The sequence below is a fragment of the Apiospora aurea genome (assembly GCF_038362705.1).
Source record: "Apiospora aurea strain CBS 24483 chromosome Unknown utg000006l_segment0_segment0, whole genome shotgun sequence".
Lineage (NCBI taxonomy): Eukaryota > Fungi > Ascomycota > Sordariomycetes > Amphisphaeriales > Apiosporaceae > Apiospora > Apiospora aurea.
This window is the reverse complement of record NW_027117393.1, coordinates 5,076,532-5,092,546: the sequence shown is the minus strand read 5'-3', so window position 1 is coordinate 5,092,546 and position 16,015 is coordinate 5,076,532. Positions and strand designations below refer to the sequence as shown.

Here is a 16,015-nt window from a genome sequence, read left to right as displayed (position 1 = left end):
GAACTTTACGAAACCCATCAACCAATCAGCCCATTACTGCCTTGAGATATGTATTACCATAGCGAGTATCAAAAGCGAGTATGTTATGAAATGAGATTAACTGGACGACTTGGAGTGTCGCATCCATGGGATCGAGTTCCCTTTTGGAGATTTTGTCCCGGGATCCTGGTAAGCCGAAGCTGTTTCGGTCTTGGCATTTCTTTTGACCGTATCGGGCAAGGTGCTGCATGCGCGTACACTCCCTCGGATTGGCCCCTGGGGTCACACCCTCACACACACACACACTCGCACGCAGGTCTTTAGCCGTACAAAGAGGACCTTTGGCTTTTCCCAAAAGCTCCTCCCACCATCCTGCCACCGGTAGAAAAGGATTCGCATTTGTGGAGATTAGGTGCCGGTTTGCCAATCAGGTTGCCGGCGCATGACTGGGGCTTATGCAGTCATCCTGGGCGATGATCAGAAGAGAGGTTGCGGTCTGAATGAGAATCGGGATGGCCGACTCCCGAACTTCTCTTTTCCCAATCACTACAAGTGGCGAGAAAGACATGGATCTTGCATCCATGGAAACTCCGTAAGCGTTTTGCTTTACTGGCAATTGAAATACGGCACCAGTCTCTCTCCGTCCTCGCAGTTTGACGAGGGCGCGGCGCTCGCGGAACAGCCATGGTCAGACTCCTAGCACTCGCCGGCATGGCGACCTCTCGATCCGGAGGCGGGCACAGCACCCACGGGCATTACGACAGCAGCCCCGACCAGAAAGCGCACCTTCAACTAGAGGACCATCAGCCGAACGCTACGACGCGGAGGCAATATAGCGATGACAACAGCATTGGTAGCAATAAGCTCACCCACTCGCCACCGACGGACATGCCGGCCACCACCCTGAGTAAGAGGGGGAAAAGAAACACCTTCGGGAAAGCTGACGACGACGGCGACGCTGCTGACTACAAGGCGGATGACGCGACGCGCCCGCAGTATCACCTGCCCCAGCAGACCCCCCGGCTCGCCCACCGCGAGCATGCGCACCGAGGACCGCGACTACATGATGATGCAAGGGCACGACGCGCCGCCGAGCTACGAAGACTCGATGGCGGCACAACAAGAACGCAGCGCCAAAACGTATAATACGCCCGTGAAAGAGGAGAGACAGGAGGACTCCGCCACGGGCGCGCCGTCTTTACCACCGCTGCGATTCTCCGGAGGTCGACTGCAGCCGCCATCGCCGACGCAAATGGCTACGACGACGACGACGACGACGACGACGACTCGATTGGCGACGGAGGGTGCAGTGTCGCCCGTGTCGCCGCTCTCGGCGCTGCCACCGCCTTTACTTTCGGCGGAAGACCAGCAGCAACAGCAACAACGGGGACTGCGCTCCTTGCCGTCGCTTCAGGCCGTCTCGCCACTAGTCCCCTCGCCCATCCCCGAGCAGCGGCCCAGGTCGCCCCTGCGGATGCATCCGGTCTCCATGGAGACGCTGCCCAAAGTGGAACCAGCGCAACACTCCAACGTCCCGCTGCTAAGGCGGCCGGTACCTCCGCGACAAGTGTCCGAGTCGGCGCGCAATCAACGACCGGGCGCTAGCGGTGACCAAGGACCCTTACCTCCCAGTCCGCGCGTCTTGGCCCCGAGCCTGACCGCGCCGCCGATGCCGATCGGCAGGCCCAAGACTTCGTCAGGAAACAGCTTTCAGCAGTGGAGCCAGAGGCTCAATAGCACGGCGGCCATGGACAAGGAGTGCGTCAAGGCTCGGAAGATATTGCAGTCATTCCTAGGTATGTGCACCGTACCGGGCGTTTTCGTTTCTCCAGTATGTTCCGAACCCCAGAAACAAGTCGTATACTGACCACCTGAACTTCACAGGATGCGGAGCCGAAGACCCCAAACCCGCCCCCAACCGCAGCAGCAAGCCCCCATCCAGATCCCCGACGCCGTCCTGCAGCAGGCCCACGGCCTCGCCATCTACACCGTCATCCGCGCCGGCCTGAACCTGTCCGGCTCCCGCGGCTCCGGCGTCGTCCTCGCCCGCCTTCCCTCCCCATCGTCATCGTCCTCCTCCCAACACGCAAACGCAGCCGGCGACTCCAGCAGCCGCAGAAGCATCGCCAGCAGCGTCACCAGCTGGGGCAGCTTCCGCCGCTGGAGCGGGCCCTCGGCGTTTAGTGTCTACGGCGCCGGCGCGACCCTGATCGGCGGCTTCGACGTGTCGGAGAGCGTCTGCGTGCTCAACACCGAGGAGGCCGTCCGCGCGTTCTACGCGAGCACGACGAGCCGCGGCGCGGAGCTCGGGAACTACCAGCGCAACTCGGTGCGCCTGAGCGGAGGGGGCAAGGGCGGCAGCGTGGGCGGGCTCGCCGTGGCCGCGGGCCCTACTACCGTCAGCAGCAGCAACAACAACAACAACAGTGGCGGCGACAACATGTTGCCGGAAGTGTTCGGCGAGGGTGCCGACCCGCCGCCGCCGATGTGGATCTACACAAAGACCCGGGGTCTGTATATAGGCGGCTCCGTCGACGGGACCGTCTTCAGCGAGAAGCGCGACGTCAACGAGGCCTTCTACGACGAGCCTGGCATCACGCCCGACCGCATCCTGACGGGCGAGGTGCGGTCCGAGTTCAAGGGGGCGGCGGGGGCGGTGCTGGGCGGGATCGGGGCGTTGGGGTTCGGGGAGATGTTTGCGTGATTTGCATTAGGGCTATCGCATCAAAAACTAGTGTGATTCCAGGGTTTATTGTATATACATGCATCTATCGGTGGATCCTACGACGCCTCTGGGCGTGGATTGTTCTTCGGGCTGAAATCTACCCGCGTATGGTTCCGATTTACGAATACATGTAAGCCCGGCAAAGGGCCTTGCCAGATTTAGTAACTACTTGCTAAGACACCTCGGCCTTTTGAGCGGCTAGCCGCGTCTACGTCGGACCATTCTGTCTGACAGGTGTCAGCGTGGCCAGTAACACCTAACGCTATGGACCTGCTATACGACTCCTGCATGGTGAGGCTGAAATACCCAATGCGCTGTCACTTTGTCCAAAGACCATACGGCCACGATACATCACATTTTCCACTTCTCAATTCTCGGTCCGATTTACGAAAAGAAAAAAAAAAAAAAAAAAAAGAAGAAGAACACAGGGTCACACAAGAGAGGGGCCGGCCAATGAGGCGATAACGTTTATCAGTGGTAGCTCACGTTTTGATGCGATCATATTTACGCACACGTCTGCTATAAAACGTATACTTACTATGCTTTCGCGTCTCGCCCCGAACTTCGAACGTAAATCGTCAAAACGGAATTGAAAGTGAATTCTGGTTCCGAGTCAAATCTAGTGTCCTTGCCCGAAAGGATGTTAAACATCTATCTTCTCCTAGCCGTGGCCGCAAGTGCCCTGGCCTTCTCCCTCGTCCGCGTATGTCCCCAAACCTTCCCCCTCCCCTCGGAGGCTGCGCCGTGACTGACACTATCTCCCCTCATGGGGTTCCAGGCGGCCCGATGCCCCGTCTCCAAGATCCCCGGCCCCTGGTACTCGCGCTTCACCCGGCTCGTCCTCAAGTACCACATCCTCGCGGGCCGCGAAATGTACCACCTCGACGACCTGCACCGGCGCCACGGCCCCGTCGTCCGCATCGCGCCCGGCGAGGTCGCGGTCGCCGACCTCGCGGCCTACGCCCGCATCCACCGCGTCGGCAGCCCCTTCCTCAAGGGGCCCTGGTACGACTCGGTCAACCCCGGCATCTTCGCCCTGCGCGACCCAAAGCGGCACGGCGAGCGCCGCCGGCTGTTCGCGCGCGCCTTCAGCAAGACGGCGCTGCGGGCGAACTGGGAGGCGGCGGTGCGGCGGACGGTCGAGAAGACGATGGGCCGGATCAAGGCCGAGGCCGAGGCCGAGGGCGGAAGTGCTGATGTCCTCAAGTGGTGGACGCTCATGGCGACCGACGTCATCGCGCACCTGTCCTTTGGCGAGTCCTTCGACATGGTCGGCCTTGGCCGCACGACGCCCTACGTCAACGCGATCCAGAGCTCCCTCTTGTCCAGCGGCCTCCGCTGGGAGCTGCCGTTGCTTCACGCGGTCGCGCGGCGGCTGCCTGTCCGGGCGGTGCAGGAAGTGGTAAATTGCGAGGCGCTCATCGCGCGGTACTCCGGAAAAGCGGTGCGCAATCTTCGGGAGAGCGGCAGGGCGCAGAATCTGTTTAGTCAGATTGTGGCACTGTCCGCATCCCCGGACGCTGCGGCGGAGAAGGATAAGGAGGAGAGGGAAGCCCAGAGTCACCACCTGTCGGATCTAAGCGTCCGGCTCGAAGCGACCAACCTGATCGTAGCGGGTTCGGACACCACGGCCTCCACGATGACGTACCTTGTCTGGGCCGTCCTGAAAAGGCCGCAGCTCCAGTGCCGTCTGGAGGAGGAAGTCGCCGTACTCCCAGCCGGCTTCACCGAAGTCGACCTCGAAGCCCTGCCTCTGTTGAATAGTGTAATAGACGAGACGTTGCGTCTGTACGGGGCCGCGCCCGGCGCATTGCAGCGGTACGTGCCCGAGGGCGGCGCCACAATGGCCGGCTACTTCCTCCCGGCGGGGACCGTGGTCTGTACCCAGGCGTACACGATGCACCGCGACGGTGCCGTTTTTGAACATCCCGAAAGGTAAGCACATAAGAAACATGTGGAGAAACGGCGTTCCGTCATGTGTGTGGCTAACTTGAAAACCTACCTATTCCTAGCTTTGACGAGGACCGGTTCATGCGCCCTCAGTCCCGGGAGCAGAAGCTCGCCTTCTCGGCCTTCGGTACGGGCTCCCGGATCTGCCTCGGGATCCATCTGGCCAGGATGGAGCTGCGGCTGGCGACGGCCCTATTCTTCCGCGAGTGCCGCGGCGCGAGGCTCAGTCCCGACACGACCGACGCGGTCATGGAGATGGAGCACCACTTCCTGGTTGCGCCGAAGGGGCACTTTTGCAACATCACCTTGCCGTCCGTCTAGCGCAATCTCTTGGATGCGGGCAGTCTAAGGTGAGGGGTACCCCCTATTACTTGGTAGGTATAGTTACGTACTCCCAATGGAGTAAACACGGGACTTTGAATAATCATTTGATGACTCTCGTGGGGACGGATCAGATGTGGGATAGTCAGATGAAGAACAATCAGATGTAGGATAATTAGATATGGAATAATCAGGTGATTACGAGATGGCTGGCAACAATATATTTATGCCTTTAACGGCTGAATTATAGAGTTTACCCTGACCCTTTATCACCGTACCATGCGCTGACCGAACCTCCTCCTCCATATGAGATTTTGTATATCTTTTGCGAGGATAAACCCCCTGACGAGCCACTCCCTCCTTACGTGGAGGACCGTCCTCCCGAGTATTATTTCGTAAGACGCCACTCTTGAATTTTATTAGGCTTTTTGGCAAAGGCTAATAAATGTATATAGGCCGAGCTCCAACACGAGGAGGTAGAGCTGGACGTCCTGCGGGACGGACCCGAAGTAAGTGCACCCGCGACTCCTTCAAGGCTTGCCCCTATGCCACCGAATCCTATACTATAAGCACACGGTGGATACATACCGGAAGGCTTATCCATGGTTCCGGGGCTCTTTGTTCCTTTCCAATAAGCACGGGATTATGCTAACTATTTTCAAAGGATGTACTCGGAGATTTGGTCAACACTGGCCAACCCGACGAGTTCGGGCTGGAACTTGTGGTCTTGGGCCAGGGCCTAGAGTATTTCTGGCGCTTCTTCTTTCGTTTGTTTTTTGGTTGAAGTTTTTTTATGTGGTGTTGGCCCGGTTTCGTTCGTTTTTTTAAAAAAAATTGTTAATATGAGACTCCCGCAGCGTTTTTTTTACCCCTTTTTTTTAAAAAGGAGAATTACAGGTGGGCTTTTTTTTTTTTTTTTTTAAATTGGGAGCGTTTTCTTTTTGTAGAAAAAAAAAAAGCCGGCTGTTCGAGCGTCATTGGGTTTTCGGACCCAATTCTGGGGGGTGTCGGGTCGGGCGGTTTTGGGGCCAGCAAGCTTCGTTTACAGCTTTGGCGAGTGGACACTTTTGGGCCTTGCTTCCAGGTAGTCGAGACCACACCCAGAAACATACACCACACTACACCATATCCAGTGACGCACACCAGCTCCAGTAACGCACATCATATCCAGCGACGCACACCACACCCGGCGGCATACACCAGACTCTTTGCTTCCAGGGCAAGACCACACTCAGCACCGGACACTGCGCCTCACGACGTATACTATACGCAGCAACGTACACCAAACCCTTTGTTTCCAGGACGAGACCACATCTAACAACATACACCAGGCTTTTTTGCTTCCAATGCAGAATCACTCACACCTATCAATGTGCAAAACAACAGCACCTGGCCAATGCCCGCGCGGAGACCGACAGACACCAACCACTGGTCAGGCCCAAGTCAAGCCCACAGGAGCCCAGTCGACGGGAGTACCGCTTCGCAGGTGCTGCTTTATGGGCAAAGCCACCCCCACATTCCCCCACATTCTCGGATTCGACTCGATATGGCCTCCGTTTTGAAATGGCATCGGACAGTCATCTTCGTCCTTCTCCCCAGCCCAGTCACAAAAGTAGGGGCTGTCTGCTCGAGTATTAGCCTGCACAGCCGATCGGTTCGCCCATCAGTTGGCGTGTCTATCCGACTTTACCCCCTCCGCCGTCTGCCTTCTTAACCTTCATTTCGACCAATCTATTTCAGCCTTACCCTATGGCCTGTCTTTTCGCCTATTCGTCCGCCTGCCTGTCCGCGCTTTGGGCTGTGTTCCATCCGAAAGCTACCGGGCCTTTTCGATATATTTTAGTCTATTTCGCCAGCCGGGCTGCCAGCCACCGACAGCCATCTTCCGGTACATCAAGGGACGACCGAGAACAATACCACACTCACCAAGTTTTACGCACACCGACTCGCGCCAACAACAAAAAAGACGACACCGTAACACACACGTACCCACGAAATCACCCCCAATTAGCTAGTCCGCAGCTCATCGAGACACTACGAGATTTAGCCAGTTTCTGGCTGTTCGATTAGTCGGCACCGAGGGGCCCGTCTCTGACGGCTCAATCATTGATTCGACCTACAACCAGCCCGTCTGTTCAAGCTTCAGGCTACGTTTATACAGCTAGCTAGCTTTCAGCGTTTTCGACCAATGCGAACTGTACCGTTTTCCATAGTACACGACGTTCGTCCGGTACATCGAGGGGTCGGGCGCCACAATCGCCAAGTTTGACGCACGCCGGCTCGATATCGCGCACGACCATTGCCACACTCATATAAACCAACGCCATCTGCGTCTCAATCCTCCACTCGGCCGATCACTCCGTCGGACGGTCTTCCCGGCCTGTCTGCTTGAGGTTTAGGCACCGGACCTGACTATTCGAGGTTTACGTTCCCGTACTGTCTCTTCGAGCTTTGCGCTGCCGTTCGCCTCCCTAACCTTCGATCCGACCGATCTATTCAAGCTTTAGTGTTGCCACCATGCGTCGTTGAGTCAACTCTGAAAGTGGCTGCTCAACACCAGATTGGAGTTTGGCTACATTGTCCATGTACTCTTCGATATGGCTATTGATAAACACCAAGTGGATGATCACGACTGTTAAGCTTCCATACTAGAGTCCAGCTTCTGTCTAGCCACCAAGCACTGGACAGCTTCGTATCCACAAGAATTGCAAATGGTTGCTCGGAAAGATAGAAACTTCAGGACCTAAACCATCGCAGATGTCGAGAGTAGTTGCCATTTCTCGGCACAGATACACCAAGACTCACGTCGGTGACATCGTCACGCATATTCTAAGACCTATGTTAAGCATACCTGAACTAATAGTAAGACATGCCCTTGGGCGTTTATACACAACATTCGTTGCGGAGAACTCAGCTCTTTTCAACACCGCTGCAGGTCTGGTGATGCAAAGATCCGTCGTGTTTCCACTGCACCCAAAAGCACCCCCTCATAGCTTCCGTCGCATAATACGCAGCCTGCGGCGCGTATCTTCAATCGGTGCCTGACACCTCAAAGGGTCCTGAACCTCCTGTCAATGCACAATCATAGCTTGGTCGTGGTCGAGTATTTTGCAATGAAACCAAGTACAGTACTTCAACTTCCTATCCGGATGATTTGGGTGGTCCAACTGAGCATTGTGAATGATGTGTCCTTTAACCTCCTCCCGGCCTTTTGTCGCCGCCCCAAAGCCCTTCCACAGCGCCCGGGCCTTAATCGATGGGACAATGAGTTTGGCCTTTATGGATTTCACGACGCTATTCTTGCGCTTTGCATCTTCATTTGCCCGTTCTAGTATTTCTTTGACTGGATCGTTGTGACAAACAATGATATAATCGGCTTCCTCGCGAAGGAACTTGCTCGTGAACTCGTCATTCGCAATGATGCACTGAGCCTTGGTCTACTGTTGTGGCGGACCCTTGACGAGCTTGCTGATAGGGAACGTATGTGTGTGATTATCGTCGCTTGCCGTGGCAGGACCGAGCCCCTTGCGGGTGTCCGGGAGCCGCACCCACTGCCATGGTGGCATCCGGGGGTACTTGATATTAGGAAGCTTGTAAATATCGTTTGGCGAATACTGTTCATCTGTTGGCTTGGACGACTTGATATACTCAGGACCAAATGCTATCTTGTGGGATGAACTGTGTCTATTATGTGTTTGGCGTGCTAATGTCTACTAGACTCCAGATGTTCACCATACCAGGTTAATCTATACGATCCTGGGCGCCACATGTTCAAACTCAACTCCGCCAACCCAGACACGGCGGATGTCGCGCGTGTTCTTGATATCCACCAGCGCGTCGCTGCCGAGCAGGACCAAGTCCGCCCGCATCCCCGGAGCAATCCGACCGCGGTCCGCGAGCCCGTACCAGCGCGCAGGCTCCTCGGTCGCCGCGCGAAGCGCCTGTACGGGTTTCATCCCGGTCGCCACCAGGTTGGCCAGCTCGGCGTGCAGCGTCGCGCCGAACGGGACCGAGACGCCCGGGAAGGAGTCGCCGATGGCGTCGGTCCCCGCGAGCACGGGGATGCCCGCCGCGACGACCCGGCGCGCGTTCTCCTGGACCATCTTGTACGCCGCTTGTCCCCGCGCGGTGGCGTTGGCGCCGGTGACGCCGAGGAACGCGAGCACGCCTGGGTCCTTCGCGGCGAGCCGGTTGAGCTCGATGGTCGCCGTTATGGTCTGTTTCTGCTTCCGGATGGTGTTCAGCTGCTCGGCGGTGAGCAGCCCATCTTGCGGTAGGTGCTGGATGCCGTCAGTGCGCGACGCGATGGCCTGGTTGACGGGCTCAAGAAAGGCGGCGTGTGTCATAGTCTTCCGGCCAAGTCGATGCGTCGCCGCGACCAACTCGATCTGTGCCTCCTGTCCTGGCCCGCGGGTCTCGGCGATGATCTTGAGGTAGTCGGACCCATTTCCGAACACCGCCGCGGCCCACGTTGTGGGATCCTGTGTGGTCTCGTTATATGTCCCACTCGCGCTGCGGTACATAATGATGGCGTGCGGACTGCCGGGTCCCACCGCGGGCAGCCCCGCGGTCAAGAACGTGACGAGGCCGCGGTGTCCCTTCAACGCGTTGCAGAGGGTGTAGTTCTCGCAGCCCATGTTGAAGACGGTAGAGACGCCGTAGGCGGTGAAGTTCTCGAGGCCGCCGATGGAGTTGACGTGCGCATGAGAGTCAATCAGACCTGGGATTAGGTACTGGCCAGTCCCGTCGATAGTAACCGTCGCCGGGGAGGACGCGTTCATCGCGCGACCACCGCATGGGGAGGACTCCTTGATGATGTTTCCCTTATGCATGAGGACGTCGCGGGGGCCAACGAAGGAGTCGCCGTTGAAAACCCGAACATTGGTAATCCGGGTGGTTGTCGGAGGAGGTGGGATTTCGCTTCTCCGAATGAGATCACTTGGCCGACTTGCAGGAGCTGGGACGGGCATGCAGGCTTGGGTGGCCCCAATAAGACCTAGTAGAATGCATCGTATACTCATGCTGTAGATTTGTCTTCGTAATTATAACATGGTTATTCCAGTGGCAATATAATGGACTAAACCGCGGAATAACAGGATGGATGCTCCTGTACTAATACGTTTTGCCAGTATACGTTGGTTACTCCCATGACCGCAGCCACAGACGTCAGCAGGCGACCACGTAGACGTTCACAACACCAAATCCAGCTCCAATTCCCACCTACGCCTAGTTGCAGGGCTGCGCATCGACACGGATATATGCAATAAGAGTTTCCTTTCTCTTGCTCACCCATGTGGCACTCACTGATCGGAGAAGTAGGTGACCAGCGAACGGACCTGAACAGGCACTAGATGTGCCGTGGCTATACTATTTCATACTTAATTTGGTGGTCACTGCCTAGTTGGGCCGAAACTCCCATAGTAACCCCAGATGTTCTTCCCAGTTAGCCTTCGCCAAACGCTCCTAGTTCGTACCGCTGATCATAAGCCGCAATTGTAGCGGTGCTAGTCGTGGCTATTTCTGGAATCCTTCCGCATAGCCCCCCCTTAGGGACGTAATCATCGCAATAATTTGGCACCGATGTCCGACATGAAAGTCCAGAAGGAAAATCATTAATCCGTTTCCTCAGTCGCATTATCACACTCTCGCCGGCCCTTTATGGGTTGTGCAAACCCATAAGCTTGGCCCGTTGGTCCGGATGCCGCTCCATTTCCTCATCCAAAACGTTCGCAATACTAGAAATGACGTCCACCAGTTGGCTGCGCATCCGATTGACAGGGTTGCAAACATCATGTGTTTTGCCGAGTGAGGTGCGTAGTCCTTGAACCGTAGGGAGGCTGTGGATGTTGATGCTCATCAATCGTTGGAAAACGTTGTTGATGCGCTGGTTAGTTGGGCACTTTCCGGCTACCTTCGACTCCTGGTTTTGATACCCACAAACGATGGATCCTGTCAATATAGCATTGCACGTTGCCTGCTCAATCTTGGGGCGGGAGGAAAGAAGGCAGAATGTTGGACTGTGATCCTTTGCCACATCTTTGAAGATACTGTGGAGCTTGTTGACTTTGTCCAAGTACTCCCTTTTCAAGTAATCTAGAAATAACCGCGTTAGAATCAAAGTGCACAGTGTGTGTTATTTGGCAACTCCACGAGATAATTTTATGTTTCAAGACTTTGAACCTACGTGAGCAGCCAGGGATATCGAGGGTCGACAGCAGTTTCTCGCCACAAATCGAGAGTTGCTCAGATTCTTCGTCGAGATTGATATTTTTGAGGATGATGCTGTTGGTGTGTCTGAAGCATTCTTTCTCTCCAACGATCCAAGCAATATAAAGAAGATTCCCAAGGTCTTGTAATGAGCCAAATGGATGGATGATGTCATATGAGTCGGGCCAGTCTTGGCGAGGCATGAACCGATTGCCAATCCAAGGACGAAGTAAATGTGTTGCTTTATATTGTTCAGTGACTTTGAGGAGGTTGAAAAGGAAGGATTGGGACACGGATTTGGGAACTCGACCGAATTTGCAATGCATAATGGACAGAGGTATGCCAATATGGAGAGGATCGCCCTCTAAATCAACGACATACTTGCAACGACTGGCAACGTAACGCTTGGATGCCACAAGCGCTTTACACCTCTTGGATGCTCGCGACACAGCACGCGAATCGACCAGGAACACTGTTCTCTTTGGGCGTCGTGGTGGATCATGGTACGAGACTATGATGGCTAGGTCACTGTTGCTTTCGTTCATCGTCTTCTCGTCGGACATTTCTCCGGGATTGTTCATATTCGGTTGAATATGGGGCAAGAAAATTTTGGTCTAGGGTTAAGGATTTCGCTGAGGTGTAGAAAAATGGTGCCCAGCCTGTGGTGCATATCGCAATTCAGATGAGGAAATATATAACATATTGGAATTGAAATAAAATAGTTACTGCCTCGGGACACTTTTGTACTATATTCCTTTGTCTTGTCTCTTCATTGAATGAGCCGCCTAGACACCTTCTATATCCATGTCTGCCAGAATGGTCGGTAACTTCCTTGGTACTCCTGTTGAAGACCACACACATCTATATTCTCACTCTTTTTAATCACCCTGCAGAAGCTAGCCGCCCCTAGCGCGCCAGCTGTTGTTTCAATAATATAGACGGGCTCCAAATATGGTGTTGCGCAGATGCTCCCAGAATCGCCCCAACAACACCGCATGCCTCCACAAACAACCGTTTCTCTGGACTGGCATCGACCAGGTCGAATGAGGGTTCACAGTTGGTTTATGGCAGGTAACGTGGGCAGCCACTGGGATTCGGAAAGGAGCCTGGAAGACATTTCCGTTTTCCAGAAGCCTTCTAGAGTATTTTAATAGCCAACATGTTTCCTTCTTACTTCAATGGACACAGAGCAGCATGTTGCTCAAATTCGAAAATCTCTAAGTGAAGAAGGGAACATCGCAAGTTTAGCCCTTACCCTAGTGATGAATATCTGGATTTAACAAACCGTAACTGGCTTAATGCTATCTGGGCCTCTCATGCATGTAATAGAACAACCCACAAGCATATCACTCGTTATAACCAGGCCTCGAAGATGTTCTCGTAATCCCAATCCCTTCAATCATTGCTCCTTGTCCAGATGCCCTTCAGGCTGGTTTGGCTGTTTCGTCATCGTCTGTGAGTTCTCTCTTTGTCCCTTTCACCCTTGGGCGACCCAGCCCCGTAAGTTGGGATACATATTCCAGGCTCTTCTGGAGGCCGGCATCCAAGGACCACGTAGAGCGAAACATGATGGCGTCCAACTTGTCATGTATCCAAGGGGTAGGATTGCAGCCATTATGTGTGAGCCCAGGAGCGGATGTTGCAGCAATCCCGTCGCCTGGTATGATTGAATAGTTGTGTATCTCGATGCTCTTCAATCGGTCATAGGTAGCGTTGACACTCTGCACCTTCTCTTTCCCGCGGTGGCCGGCTGGATCCAATACGTGTTTGTGATAATCGCGGATTATTGAACCCATCACTATGAAGTCGCACATGGACCTCTCCAGATCCGAGCACCCGATCAAAGTGCAGAAACGTCGTTCACCATTCTGGCAATGTCGTAGCTCCTCCTGGAAGACCCCGAGGAGATCGGATACTCTTTGTTTGCGCTCCTTCTCGAGGAAATCTTGGGCCAAGCCAGCGAGTCAGTCTTCGTGTTTTACTTCGGTCCAGTCGTCAGAGCTTGTCAGATGGTTAGGCAACTTACCAGCCAGGCCTGGAATCTCGGAGCTCTTTGGTAGAGGCTTGCCGGAAATCAAGAGTTCGGTACCTTTGCCGGGAGCCACTTCTTTGATGAGAATTTCCACAAGCTTTCGGAACATCTCTATCTCGCCAAGTTTCCAGGCAACCCAGAGCCGGTTATGGAGTCTCCGGACAAAGTCGGAGCTGTAGTCGTAGGGTCCCGGACCGGGCCATGCTTGATGAGGCTCGATCCAAGCAGCAATCCAGGGCCGGAGAAGCGAAGGCCATATATTATACTCGTCGGTGATGGTAAGGAGCTCGAAAAGCTCCGTCTCGGTGAGCGTATCGGGCAGCTCCCCAAAGTTATAATGCATGATACGAAAGAGTAGGTAATGATAGCCAGGATCGCCCTCGGCAAAAAGATCAAACGTGGTATGTGCACGTATAAACCCGGTGGCGCGCATCCGCTCGAGCTTCTCGTTTATTATCAATCTCCATTTCCGGGATGCCCGTGAAAGAGACTTAGAGTCGACGCGAAACAACTGTGTCTCCTTGCTGTTGTAAACCGTGAGGTAAAGGTCGCCACGTTCGTCGAGCCATACCGAGCGCTGCTTGATAGCGGGCGCGCCCAGCCTCGCTTCCAAGGTCATTATGCTTCAATAGGCGAATGAATTTTAGTATGAAACACAGGCGAGGACAAGGGCCGAGTGAGCGAGAACACGATAACCATTCGGTGTGAGATGAGAAGCGAAACGAAAATCGAGAGCTGATGATTGGAAGGTGGGAAGTAGCAGATTATTTATAGACTATGGCCCTTTTGGAATCCGCGTCTCTGGACTGGGAGATCTTGTACTGCCTCAGGAAGCAAAATGCAGTCGATATCTTAGGATGCTGTTGTAATCTAGCCTTACCGCCTTGTACCTGAGTTATTGGTCAACTCGGATTTTCGGACTACAAATTCGACTGTTAAAGTTTCACACTGCTAGTTAGCCTGATGGTATGTGCAAGAAGCACACTTTGGGCACTGGTCAGGTACTGTTGCCCTTCTTGTCTCCAAGGTAATCGACGCAGAGTTGGTAAGAGTCTCTTGATGACTATCAAGTTATAACAGGCCGAACACGGTCTGAGTGGCAGGACATGAAGCTAAAGTACATGAGGCTAGAAGCCATTATGGTCCGAAAATCAAATAAAGCCAATACCAACAACATGGAAATGTGTTAAATCTCACCGCAATACTCAGGATAAGCATGGACCAAACGTTCGCCAGAAACACCACATATTTCAAACAGTCAGATAGAACACAGCGTCGTTCTTCAGGTTTCATTTACTAAAGCCAATGTAGTTCAATGTTGTCTATTCATCAGTGCATGCCACTTGCCTCGGATAAGTGTGGCGGCTCTCGCGTCATTGCTGAGACAAGGCTGAGATAAATTAGCATAAAATCGGATTCCCGTGAGACCATCTGGCAGTTATCTCTTCATGTGTGTATGAAAGATAAGCCAATCCGCTATTTGTCTTCAGACTGGTCTCAAGCGTATTGTAGTGCCTTGCGAGAATAGCTATATGGCCATTTCGCTCCCACATGATTCATCACCATCCGGCTCCACATCATTTGCTGGGTTATCCAGTCCATCATTTGGCTCCGGGACCTCCGCAGGGGACTTCAAGCCCGTATTACGAGCATGACGGATGAGACTCTTCTCCATATCATTATCCAGTGTCCTCCCAACACCATCGAAGGCCCAGAATAAGCGTTCTCGTATCCAAGGACCAGGGTTACAGTAGTCGTGCGTCCTGCCATGTTTGTCCGGGATCCCTTCGCTTGGTATGGTAGGGTAGTTATAGATTGGGACCTTCCGGAGATGGTCGTAGAGAGCCCGGATGCTTTGCTTGGTGTCGTTGTTTCTGGCTGGCTCGGACACGTATCTCTGGTGGCCGCGGATTATTGATCCTGTGATGATGGAGTCGCACATGGCCTGTTCTTTATCGGAGCAGGAGTAGAGGAAGCAGAATTGGCCGTCGTTGATGCTTGTGGCCTTCTCCAGTACGTCTCGAAGCGCCTGGATTCGATCGCGATACTCTTTCTTGACGTAGTCTTTACCACCCCATCATGTTAGCCGTTTGCAATGCGATGAAACATATCAAACTGTGGCCATGCTATGGGATCAGTTTATGTCATAACTTACCAAACAGACCAGGAACCCTGGGAATGTTGTGCCTCTCGCGTATTCCCACTAGGGTCGCATCCCCTACATGGAGCTCAGAATTCTTGTCGAGGGTGACCTCCTGGATAAGGAGCGTGGTGAGCCGATGGAATAGATTGGTTTGACCAAAGATCCAGACAACCCAGATTCGTTTCTGTAGCTGCACCAGAAAGGATGTGCCAACTCCCGAACCAACGGTGTCTGTCCACCACTCGTCATGATGCTTGGTCCAGCCAGTGACCATGGGCCCGATGAAATGTGTTACCCCGTAATCCTCAGCTAGAAGGGTGAGGTCGAAAAGGTCCTGCTCACTGATACGCTCGGGAAGGCCTCCTGATTGGGGGAGGTGCATTGCGCAGAAAAGCAATCCGTGATGATCAGGATTGCCTCTGATCCTAATAATATCACCACGCCCAGGTTCATGGCGAGTAGCGACTGTGTCAAGAAAATTCCCTTTGTCGGATGCATGATAGATAACCTGTGAGTCTACTAGAAACACTTTGGTTTGGTGTGGCTCATCGGGGTTGGAGATTCGGATTTTGAGGTCGCCATAGTCAACCACGGCCACTCTGGAGAATAGGTCTCTCCGTCCCTCCATGTTATCGAGTAAGGCAGTACTCGGCATATC

General features: G+C 54.0%; 6 protein-coding genes across 6 annotated transcripts; 3 read left to right on the top strand and 3 right to left on the bottom strand.

Annotated features, from left to right (window-relative positions):
• Nucleotides 1-663: 663 nt before the first annotated feature.
• Nucleotides 664-1,716, top strand: PG986_010155 (uncharacterized protein; the record flags this gene model as incomplete). The annotated part of the gene is made up of 3 exons (XM_066846377.1): nucleotides 664-974; nucleotides 1,140-1,554; nucleotides 1,612-1,716. The coding sequence occupies 3 exons, from the start codon at nucleotides 664-666 to the stop codon at nucleotides 1,714-1,716; spliced, it is 831 nt and encodes a 276-aa protein (XP_066698775.1).
• A 148-nt stretch (nucleotides 1,717-1,864) lies between these two features.
• On the top strand, nucleotides 1,865-2,683 carry PG986_010154 (uncharacterized protein; the record flags this gene model as incomplete). The annotated part of the gene is made up of 1 exon (XM_066846376.1): nucleotides 1,865-2,683. One exon carries the CDS (start codon nucleotides 1,865-1,867, stop codon nucleotides 2,681-2,683), a length of 819 nt encoding a protein of 272 aa, XP_066698774.1.
• A 661-nt stretch (nucleotides 2,684-3,344) lies between these two features.
• Nucleotides 3,345-4,975, top strand: PG986_010153 (cytochrome P450; the record flags this gene model as incomplete). The annotated part of the gene is made up of 3 exons (XM_066846375.1): nucleotides 3,345-3,407; nucleotides 3,483-4,639; nucleotides 4,717-4,975. 3 exons carry the CDS (start codon nucleotides 3,345-3,347, stop codon nucleotides 4,973-4,975), a joined length of 1,479 nt encoding a protein of 492 aa, XP_066698773.1.
• Nucleotides 4,976-8,721: 3,746 nt separating this feature from the next.
• Nucleotides 8,722-9,807, bottom strand: PG986_010152 (uncharacterized protein; the record flags this gene model as incomplete). Its single annotated transcript, XM_066846374.1, has 1 exon — nucleotides 8,722-9,807. One exon carries the CDS (start codon nucleotides 9,805-9,807, stop codon nucleotides 8,722-8,724), a length of 1,086 nt encoding a protein of 361 aa, XP_066698772.1.
• Nucleotides 9,808-12,606: 2,799 nt separating this feature from the next.
• On the bottom strand, nucleotides 12,607-13,833 carry PG986_010151 (uncharacterized protein; the record flags this gene model as incomplete). The annotated part of the gene is made up of 2 exons (XM_066846373.1): nucleotides 12,607-13,127; nucleotides 13,209-13,833. 2 exons carry the CDS (start codon nucleotides 13,831-13,833, stop codon nucleotides 12,607-12,609), a joined length of 1,146 nt encoding a protein of 381 aa, XP_066698771.1.
• A 909-nt stretch (nucleotides 13,834-14,742) lies between these two features.
• PG986_010150 (uncharacterized protein) lies at nucleotides 14,743-15,739 on the bottom strand (the record flags this gene model as incomplete). The annotated part of the gene is made up of 2 exons (XM_066846372.1): nucleotides 14,743-15,278; nucleotides 15,370-15,739. The coding sequence occupies 2 exons, from the start codon at nucleotides 15,737-15,739 to the stop codon at nucleotides 14,743-14,745; spliced, it is 906 nt and encodes a 301-aa protein (XP_066698770.1).
• Nucleotides 15,740-16,015: the final 276 nt, after the last annotated feature.